The sequence below is a fragment of the Microtus oregoni genome, unplaced genomic scaffold (genome assembly GCF_018167655.1).
Source record: "Microtus oregoni isolate MIOR12 unplaced genomic scaffold, Mior012 000010F_ref0000083, whole genome shotgun sequence".
NCBI classification, from domain to species: Eukaryota; Metazoa; Chordata; class Mammalia; order Rodentia; family Cricetidae; genus Microtus; species Microtus oregoni.
Window position 1 is genome coordinate 31,277,630 of NW_024543069.1, and position 10,229 is coordinate 31,287,858.

A 10,229-nucleotide genomic window follows, 5' to 3' on the forward strand; every position below is an offset into this window, starting at 1 on the left:
TGCACACAGCAAATATATGGCACTGCAAATAAAAATAATTTAAATTTTTAAGTATAGAAATGAAAGTTTGACCACAGTATAATAATACATGAATAAGAATTTAATTTGTTATGCATGTGATTGTATTTGCCTAAAATTGCAAATCATTTTAATAAGAGAACTGATGTGGAAGTCCCCACTGTGTGCTGTGATTACCATTAATGAATAAATAAACTACCTTGGCCTGTTGATAGGGCAGAACTTAGGTAGGTGGAGAAGATGTAACTGAACGCTGGGAGAAGGAAGGCAAAGAGGGAGACGCCATGAAGCCTTAGAAGATAGATGTGCTGAAACTTTGCTGATATTCCATGACCTCGTGGTGATATACAGATGTATCGAAATGGGTTAAGAGTTAGCCAATAGGAAGCTAGAGCTAATGGGCCAGACAGTGATTTAAGTAACACAGTTTCGTTGTAGTTATTTTGGGGCTGAGCGGCCAGGAACTAAGTAACTGCCTCCTCCAACAGAGAACAATACATAAAATAACATGTTTAACTGGGTCAGGAGTCTCATGAGGAGTAGAGACCTTCAGAGAATGTGCTGATATTTGAGCTAAAATTAAAAGAAAAAATTCATGAAAAGATAAAAAGTTGATATACTGTGAAGAGTCCAGACTTTCAAGGAAAAGCCAGAAGGTTACATTGGGATAAATAGAGATAGAGAATGCAAGACTTTGCCACAAAAATCAGGAATAAATTTACAGCTCTAAAAGATACAAGATGGAACCCATACCAGACATTATGTAGAGTAAGAAACCTTGGAACACTCAGTTCTAAATGGGGTGACTCGATCAAATCCTTCCCACCAGAGCTCAGGGAACCCTGTGTAAGGAGATGTAGAAAGAGTGCTGGAGCCAGAGGGGATGGAGGACAGCAAGAAAAAAAAGTCCTCTAAGTCAACATGTTCAGAGCTCACATAAACTCACAGAGACCAAGGCAGCCTGTACAGATCCTGCACATGTCTGCACGAGGTCCTTTGCACATACATCATGACTTCCAGCTTAGTGTGTTTATGAGACTGTTGAGTGTGCAAATGAGTGGGCTTCTGTTTGTTTTGCTTTCTTTTTTGTTTCTTTTCCTGGTGTTTTGTCCAAATCTGATGTGTTAGTTTTTGTTTTATTGTATTACATTTTAGTACAATTCTTTAAAAAAGAGACTCTATCAAATACATTTCCATTAATATTGATGCCATAAGTTTTTAAATATATACTTGTTGACTTAAAATATATATTAAATATATTTTAAATATATACTTTTTAAATATAGACTCTTCTACTTTATTACTATTACTTATATAAATACATACATACATGCATACATGCATACATAAGTAATGGCTATCAATTTAAGAGTTATGGATGGCATGAGGACTGATGGAGAAAGGATAACTTTTCTTTCATATTATTAATTATTTTGGGTTTATGACAATATGATTAGCAATGGGTTTCTAAGAGTGGGAATATAGTAATTTAGTAATGTCTCCCTGATCATTTATTTTTAAGGATAATAGATTCTGTCCTCAACTCTGAGATACTATTTTATGATTATGTGCATTATTTCATAATTATGATATCTTTCACTGTTTTATAAAATGTTTTTGCTTTTTTAAAAATGGCTTCTCCTACATAGCTAAGCATCATTACAATGCAAAGATTGAGAAAGTGAGGACAAAACCAGTTCAGCAACATTTGGAGACACAAAATTCTATCTTTTTGAGTTTCCAATCCAATTTCTTTTTTTTAATGATTTAAAGTTTTTGTCATGCCTCTATCTCTATCCATCACCAGATGAAGGTTCTATGATGATATGCAAGATATTCGTCAGTATTGCTCTAGGATAGGGTCATTTCAGGTTCCCAATCCTCAGCTGCCCAAGGAACTAACTGGGAACCTCATCTTGGGCACTTGGGAGCCCCTCTAGGGTCAAGTCTCTTGCCCACCCTAAAGTGGCTCCCTTAACTAAGAATTGTGGTTCCGTGCTCTCCTATCCACCTTTCCTTTATCCCAATTCTCCTGTTTCCCCAAGTCCCCCCTCCTTCCCTTCTACCTTTTCTCTTCCCATCTCCCCTTACCCCCATCCCACCCCACCCCCAAGATCCCAATTTTCTCCCCGGCAATTTGGTCTACTTCCCTTAGCCAAGAGGATAACTATATGTTTTTCCTTGGGTTCACCTTCTTACTTAGCTTCTTTAGGTTCACCTATTGTAGACTCCGTGGCCCTTATTTATGGCTAGAAACCAATTATGAGCGAGTACATCCCATGTTCATCTTTTTGGGTCTGGGACACCTCACTCAGGATAGTGTTTTCTATTTCCATCCATTTGCATGCAAAATTCGAGAAGTCATTGTTTTTTATCGCAGAGTAGTACTCTAGCGTGTATATATTCCATACTTTCTTCATCCATTCTTCCATTGAAGGGCATCTAGGTTGTTTCCCAAGGTCCCAATGAGGAGCAGAAGGAGGGAGAACATGAGCAAAGAAGTCGGGACCACGAGGCGTGCACCCACCCACTGAGACAGTGGAGCTGATCTACTGGGAGCTCACCAAGGCCAGCTGTACTGTGACCGAAAAAGCATGGGATAAAACCGGACTCTCTGAACATGGCGAACAATGGGGATGATGAGATGCCAGGGACAATGGCACGGGGTTTTGATCCTACTTGATGTGCTGGCTTTGTGGGAGCCTAGCCAGTTTGGATGTTTACCTTCCTGGATGTGGACGGAGGGGGGAGGACCTGGGACTTGCCACAGGGCAGGGAACCTGGACTGCTCTGTGGACTGGAGAGGGAGGGGGAGAGGAGTGGGGGGAGGGGGAGAAGGGTGGGAGGAGGGGGAGAAGGGTGGGAGGAGGGGGAGAAGGGTGGGAGGAGGGGGAGGGAAATGGGAGGCTGGGAGGAGGTGGAAACTTGATTTTTGTTTATGTTTTTTTTTCTTCTTTTCTCAATAAAAAAAAGAAATAAAAAAATTACCAAAAAACAAACAAACAAAAAAAAAGTTTTTGTCATGCAAGTCTTGTTTGGTTAGAGTTACTCCAAGGTATTTTATGCTATTTGTGGCTATTGTGAAGGGTGATGCTTCTCTGTTTTCTTTCCCAGCCTTTTTACCATCTGTACAGGAGGGCTACTGATTTTTTTTTCAATTAATCTTGTATCCTGCTACATTACTAAAGGTGTTTATGAGTTAGCATCTTAAACCACTGGCAGGGAAAGGACAAGTACAATTCAGGGAGGAATTGTTAGGCCACTTTTTCTTGCTTCCTCATATGCTGTTGGAAATGCCATGTCAGTGTTTCATGTGACTGCATAAAATATAAGGACTCATTCTGACAGTTGAAACAGAGAGGACCAAAGAACCATATTGTCATATGGAAACCATATATAGAATAGTGAAACTAGCAAGTACTGAAGAAGGTGATTATAATGAAATCTTCTAAATGTTTGGAAACTCCAGGATGCATGTAGTGGAAAATATGCCTTTGTTTCTCATGGGTGTCTGTGCTTTCCTGGTACAAGAATTTGTACCAGGATTTTTCATTTGGGCTGCTCTGCTAAGAAAGCCACATTCAATGCCCAGATACCCTGGTCCAATCACAATCACCTGTGGCTCCTGTTTCAGACTATGAGGCACTATCTTCTGGACTCCATTGTAACCTAAAACTGCTTTTGCACATAGACACACAGATGCACACATATTGTGTACATATAAATATAAATAAACTAAATTTTTTTAAAATAAGAAATGAATATACTATCGTATATCATTATAAATATAATAACAGCAAAGGCTTTTTATATTATTCTCAGATTGTATTAATAGCATTTATGTTGTCTTTAATTCAGTTAAGTCCTGGGAATTTCACCTTAACATTTTATGCCAAAAGGGGAAAATTAGAGCATTCATGAAAGTCAGTTGGAAGCTAGATCAAGTGTGATGACAGTGCGTTGCAAACATCATGTAAACCATGCTTCTACTATTCCTCAAAAAGAACCTATCAATTTGTTTTAATTAAAATTTCTAAAATTAATTTTTAAATTTTAATGATTGTACTATGCCATCCTGAGAAATAATAATCACCTGTCCAACTACATTGGCAAAGGACCCTATTATATTCAGCTGCTGCCTTGCACTTTGCTTCCTATATTCCTATTCAGTTGAACGATATTATTAAGTTCTGAAGTTGATTATATGGGTTCTTTGTGAGCAGGGGCTGAGAACATTTCAGACAGCTAAAAATAAGGTTCTCTTTGGCTCTAAGTGAAACACTTACACCTCTTTTCCCCTCTGACAAATATTCATTTGAGTGTAAAAGTGCTCACCTTTAAATATACTTTGGAAATTAAGAATTAGCTTGGTGGCAGTTCACACTTTCAGATACTACTTTTAATGTAACGTTTTAATATTGTGCCTTCCCACTCACAAGATCAAATTTACTTGAAGCATCTTCAGTCATTATAATGAGTGGAGTAACAGAGCTTTCTTCTCTTTGTTTTTATGGTATAAGCTAAAATTTTTTTTTCGGTATGAAAGATAGTGTTTTCTGACTGCTAGTAACCTGAAGAAAATTTTATGGTATCTCATTCTTTTAAATTTAATTTTTAAGAATTTCATATGTGAGTTCTGTCATTTTCAGCCATCTTTACGCCTTCTGATGTCTCCAATCTCCCCAAACTCCCTCATAAATAAGCTAAGTTTTAAATATAATAAATGCACTCCAAACTTAAAGGCGATGGTTCTTTAAAGTAAACATCGGTAACAACTAAACATATTATTGTATTTTTGTTCATTGTGTATAAATTCAATATACTATTTAAATACTGCTACAAAATTTGTATGTAATCAAAGAACTTCCTTTTCTTTTCATTCCAGTTTACTGTTTTGTGTAATTCCTGAGTGTGGATCTGTTTCGTATCCCTTCTCTTTGACTCTTTTCCTTCTATTTCTTAGTTTCTTCAAATTCCAATGTGTTAGCTTGTTTCTATTGCTTCATTTTAATTTATTACATTTTATTTTATAACTTTCTTTTTTAGGCTGATTTGTGTTTAATAAGAGATAGAAAAGGAGTGAGTCTAGATGGGAAGGGAGATGGGAAGGAAATGGATGGAAAGAGGAGAAGGGAGATAAAACATAATCAGGATATATTTTGTCATACTTTCCCAAACTAGTGCTAGTCACATAGTTCTGATGAAGTTGCCTTGTAACTACTCCTGGATCTTCTGGCTTACAAGTCAGTCTGATCGTATTCCTGGTAATATGTCACCTAACATGATTTCAGACCTAAGAAGCTTTGGTCACATGGTTCTTGTTTACCACTTTTCACCGTTATTATTTTTAATGCTTTGCTTCCTACTTCCTAGTCTGTAACCCAGATTCCGAAGTAACTTTGCTCAAAATGTCATTCACTCCCTGGGGTAATTGCACTGTCCAGGGTCCTTTGATGCCCATCTGTCCACTTCAAGTCAAATACCCTTTGCCATCCTTTTCCGGCCCAGGTCCTGTCCCCTAGTCCCCTGTTTATTGTGTCTAAGCACAATATCTGAGTTTATATATAGCAGAAAGAACAGATTTCAGAGAGATGGCAGATGCTTGCCTCTAGAAAGTAATGAAAATACAATTTATGTGAAAAAGGAGTCAAGGAGTGAATCACTGGAGGACCTGACAGGCAGAATGAAACTGTATCCTGAGTATCTTCAGCTTAGAGCAGAGTCAAAGATGATCAAGAGGAGTTACTAAGAAAGGAGGCATGAGAGAAAATTCCTGATGATTCTGTGCTCCCTTTTGAGTTATGCTAAAAAGAAAAGGAGAAATTCCCAATACAGGATTCTGGAGAAGCACCAGGACCAAGGAAATAATGGTTAACAATTTTAGGCTCGATTAGGCTGAAAAAGCATGCCTGACCATGACTTATGCTAATTTAAAAGGTATCAAATGGTTTAGTTCCCAAATTAGTGACATATACTAATATAAAATCTAAGTAGCTAAATGAAGTAGCTAAACTGTACGAAATGTAAATAAATAAAGCAAACTCGATTACCTACAGAGAAAGATTAAAAAGAATGGGGAACTCGATGTAACGAAGACAAACTTCTATCTGCTTTATGTTTGCCTGGGGCTTTCTTGATTATCTACTTCTGTAACACAAAGAAATGTGAGCTGCAGCATGGGAGCTCAGCTTCCTGGCTAGCTCTGTGCAGACTATGCTTATTAAAGAGCAAGGTGGTAAATATTATCATTGTTCCTTTCTAAGAAGCAAGAAATTCTCATTATAGGGAAAAATGTGATTTGGCTATTACGTTCGCCTGACACCCATGCAAACTATTTTTATTCATTAAAAATAAATTTGGTCATCGTTTCTAGGAAGATCACTTCTCATTTTAAAACTGAAACACTTCCTTAATGGAGCTGTGATTTAAATCCATGCTTGCACGTATCAGCCATTACCTTCATTAAACAAACAGTTTTACATGTTTCACTAGTGACACTAAGAAGCTCATGTTGTAATTCCATACAGACAAGAATCTTAAGCAGTTGATGTAATGCCTCACCAATGTTGGTCCTAAGACTTGTAAGTTGAAACATAATAGCTAAGAGGCTCCTCTGAGATGTATCAAGATGACATGAGAACAGGCAGGAGTTATGAAATGTATTGTATGGTTTAAGAAAAATTTTTGCAAGAAACAATATACAAACATAACATGATGGTCTGAGAGATCCCTTTAATTCCATTAGCTCAAGATTCTAAGACAGTCATATTAATGACTGAATGAATTTTCTCTGCAATCGTAATTTAACATTTTGCCATGAGAATCTACATTATGTGTTACAGAAATTATTTAAGTAGTATTTTCATGCTGTATCTGTTATGTACATTTTTATTGTTTGTGCATGCACATAAAACCCTTCATTTTACTTGAATGTGTCACAGAAAATAAAACACTCTGAAGGAGGACCATAAGAAGTTGAGAGAAGTAGGGAGTTAGTACAATATGAAAACTACAATGCAAAATCAAGCCCTGGTTATTCTTTTTTTTGTGTGTGTGTACACATTGGTTTTATTGTAACAAAGCAACTTGTACACTTCAACATTTAAAATGAGCATCTTTTCCTTCCAGTGAAAACCAAAAAACTAAAAATAAAATCAAAATTAAAAATAAAGTTACAACAGAGAATGTGAACTCCAAATAAACCCCTACAGGTTCTGCTGATTCTCCCATTGAGTGGTAGGGCTCGAGTCATCGTTAGGAGAGAATTTTATTTTAAAAGTGTCATCTTAAACTGCAAGGATGTCTGTTAAACATCACAATTAAACATGCCAAAGGAGAAGCCATGCTGTCACAATGCCCACTTACCCCCCCAGACACCTCAAACCCACCCTTGCTGACCTTCTAACCCCCCCCTTTTTTTCTTTTTATTAAACAAGAGAAAGTAGACAGATACATGTTAGTAAATGCTAACTGTCTGTATTCACATAGACACAGTGTAATCTCTGAGCCCAATATACAGAGAAAGGAAAAAAAGCTAGAATTCTATGCACTACTACACAGGGGCCTAGCACCCTCCAGCCTCCAGCAGAGCCAAAGGGGCTGGAGGGCTTTTCTTTTTTCCCACAGAGCATGGTGGTGGTGGTGGTGTTGAATCCACAGTTCAAGACAGGAAAAGATAAAAATTAATATAGAACAGAGTAGTGGAGATTCTTTCTTTTCCCATTGTATTTTGCTCAAGACATTTCCCCAAAAATAAGTTGAGAACCATGGTATTGAGAAGCGGGACCTCAGAAACAGGGCGACGGAGCACAAGAGGGATTGGGGACGGGAGGGAAATGACTGCAACTTGCTCCCAGGGACTGGAGAAATTTAATAAAAAGAAAATAAAAAAGAGAGTCGGAATCCATCAGTCTTCTCTGCTAGTCATCCTCGCCTTCATCCTCCTCTCCTTCTTCCCCTTCATCATCATCTTCATCTTCATCTTCTTCACCTTCATCTCCTTCTTCATCAATATCTTCCAAGCCTTCTTCTTCTTCATCATCATCGTCATCATCTTCTGCCTCTCCCTCTTCATCGTCCATATCAGGAACCAAATAGTACTGCAAGGGGTTTGGCCAAATGTCATCTTTGATGACTTCTCCTAACTCATCTGCACCTGCATCAGAGTGGTCAGTAAACCAGGTAAAGAAGCTCTCTGGCTCTTCGTGTTGTCTCTTCCTGCTGGCCTTATTCTGTGTTTTACTCGAGCGTTTTGTCAAATCCTTTCCAGATTTCCATTTGATTTCAGTGGACTTTGAGGATGGGTCACCACTCTCATTCAGATGAAATTCTTTGGAGAGAACTTTATTTTCGAAGTAGGGATTTTCATCAAAATAAAAATCTATTCTGTAACCTGATTTAATGTCTTCAAATTCTGTTACTTCAACTCTGGTTAAATAATGCAGAGCCTCTTCGTCTTCCTCCCCAAGCAGTGCAGACACTTGTGGATGGTTGACAAATGTGGTTACCCAAAAATTTGGGATTTTAGCGATCAATTCTGACCTCTTCTGAAAAAACGGTTGGCGGAGTTTATTATATTTTTGTTCTACTTTTAGTATTTCCTCACTTGCTTGTTCATTAAGTCTGTCTATTTCATTTTGTACTTCGTCAATGTGTTCAATTGCTTCTTGCTGTTCTTTTTCTCCCTTCGGCAGGCCGGGAGAGGCAGACTTGTCCTCCAGTTTCGGGGAAGGAGCCGATTTGGGTTTCTTGGACTGAGACAGAAGCGCAGATTGCCATTTCGGGGCCATGACACAAGGGAAGTGGCTAGAGGCCAGAGGCCAGCTGCAGAGAGGAGGAAGAAACTCGCAGGAACCAAGCCCTGGTTATTCTAATGTCAAATCTATTTTAATGTAAATAAAACAATGCTTATGGTATTATTGTCTATAATTCTGACATATTGCTAATATTTTTAAGAGATATCTTTGTGAAATATCATTGTGTTTATGATATCATTGTTTTGTGAGATATCATTGTGTTTATGAGTACTGGAAAGTGCATATATTGTGATTGTGCTATGTGTCTGTGTTTGAGTGTGTGTGTGTGTGTGTGTGTGTGTGTGTGTGTGTGTGTATGCTCAGTTGCTCAGTATGGGTCTGTTTTTAACTTCACCCTAAAAATCCAATAAAAATTTTACATCTGATTTTTGTTTTTAATCTAGTTTAATAACTAACAAAATATTATATTCAAAGAATGAACTGATAAGATCTAAATCTGCAGCTTCAACATAAGCCTTGTTATTGGGACATAAGGTGGTTGATTGCTCTACCAAAAACATTCTGTCATATAACATGACTAAAGATAAGTGCATCCATTAGAAAATTTGTTGGTTTGCTTCCAAAACAAATTCTTCCACTACTGTATTTACATTCTAGAGCTGCATGACCAATTAGCACAGATGCAGGAAATCAAACTAGGAGTTTATTTTACCGCAGTTCTACAGAATTAAGTCTTTTCACACAATTCACCCCATTTATAGGTGACTCTGTGGGGTTCGTTGTTTCTTGGTGTCCCTTAGCCTATAGATCCACCACTCTAACTATTATACTGTCCTTTTAGCACAGTTGGTCTAAGATTGCATACTCTCTAAATATGCATGTAAATGGAAAATTTATTTTATCTTCTAGAAGCAAGTTAGCTTACTTTACAACTTAAACATCTCTTTGTAGATAGAGTTTTCCTGTCCTAGCAGCTACTTCTAAAGTATCTTACTGAGCTTATATTACTTATAAATCCTCAACCAATAGCTCAGGCTTATTACTATAGCTCTTATAACTTAAATTAACCCATTTCTATTAATTTACAATCTGCCACTTGGCTTGTGACTTTACCTTTCCTCCTTCATGTCCTGCTCCCTCTGCATCTCCTGTTGACTCTTGACTCTACCCTTTCTCTTCCCAGAATTCTTCTAGTCTGGCTCTTGTGTTCCTTCTCTTCATGTCCAACTATCAGGAAATCAGCTTTCTATAGCCAGTGAGAGTTCATAGTGTACAAAAATACTGTTCCAGCATCTCATTTTTAGTGGAAATCTTCTATGCAGTTATCATAACCTATAGTGTTTTATGTGTGTCTATCTTAACCACTTTGCATTTTAGTCTGTAATGATTGCATAAACAGAATATTAGTGGAGATGTAAGTTAATCATCTGTTAACCTTTCTTTTATAAGATAAGA

General features: G+C 37.5%; 1 protein-coding gene across 1 annotated transcript; it reads right to left on the reverse strand.

The window, feature by feature from the left end:
* Window positions 1-7,802: 7,802 nt before the first annotated feature.
* LOC121452893 (protein SET-like) lies at window positions 7,803-8,807 on the reverse strand. Its single transcript, XM_041659263.1, has one exon. The coding sequence runs from the start codon at window positions 8,805-8,807 to the stop codon at window positions 7,938-7,940; it is 870 nt and encodes a 289-aa protein (XP_041515197.1). The 3' UTR covers window positions 7,803-7,937.
* Window positions 8,808-10,229: the final 1,422 nt, after the last annotated feature.

Coding starts and splice junctions, on each gene's coding strand:
- LOC121452893 (XM_041659263.1), bottom strand. CDS start 8,807: ATGGCCCCGAAATGGCAATCTGCGCTTCTGTCTCAGTCCAAGAAACCC.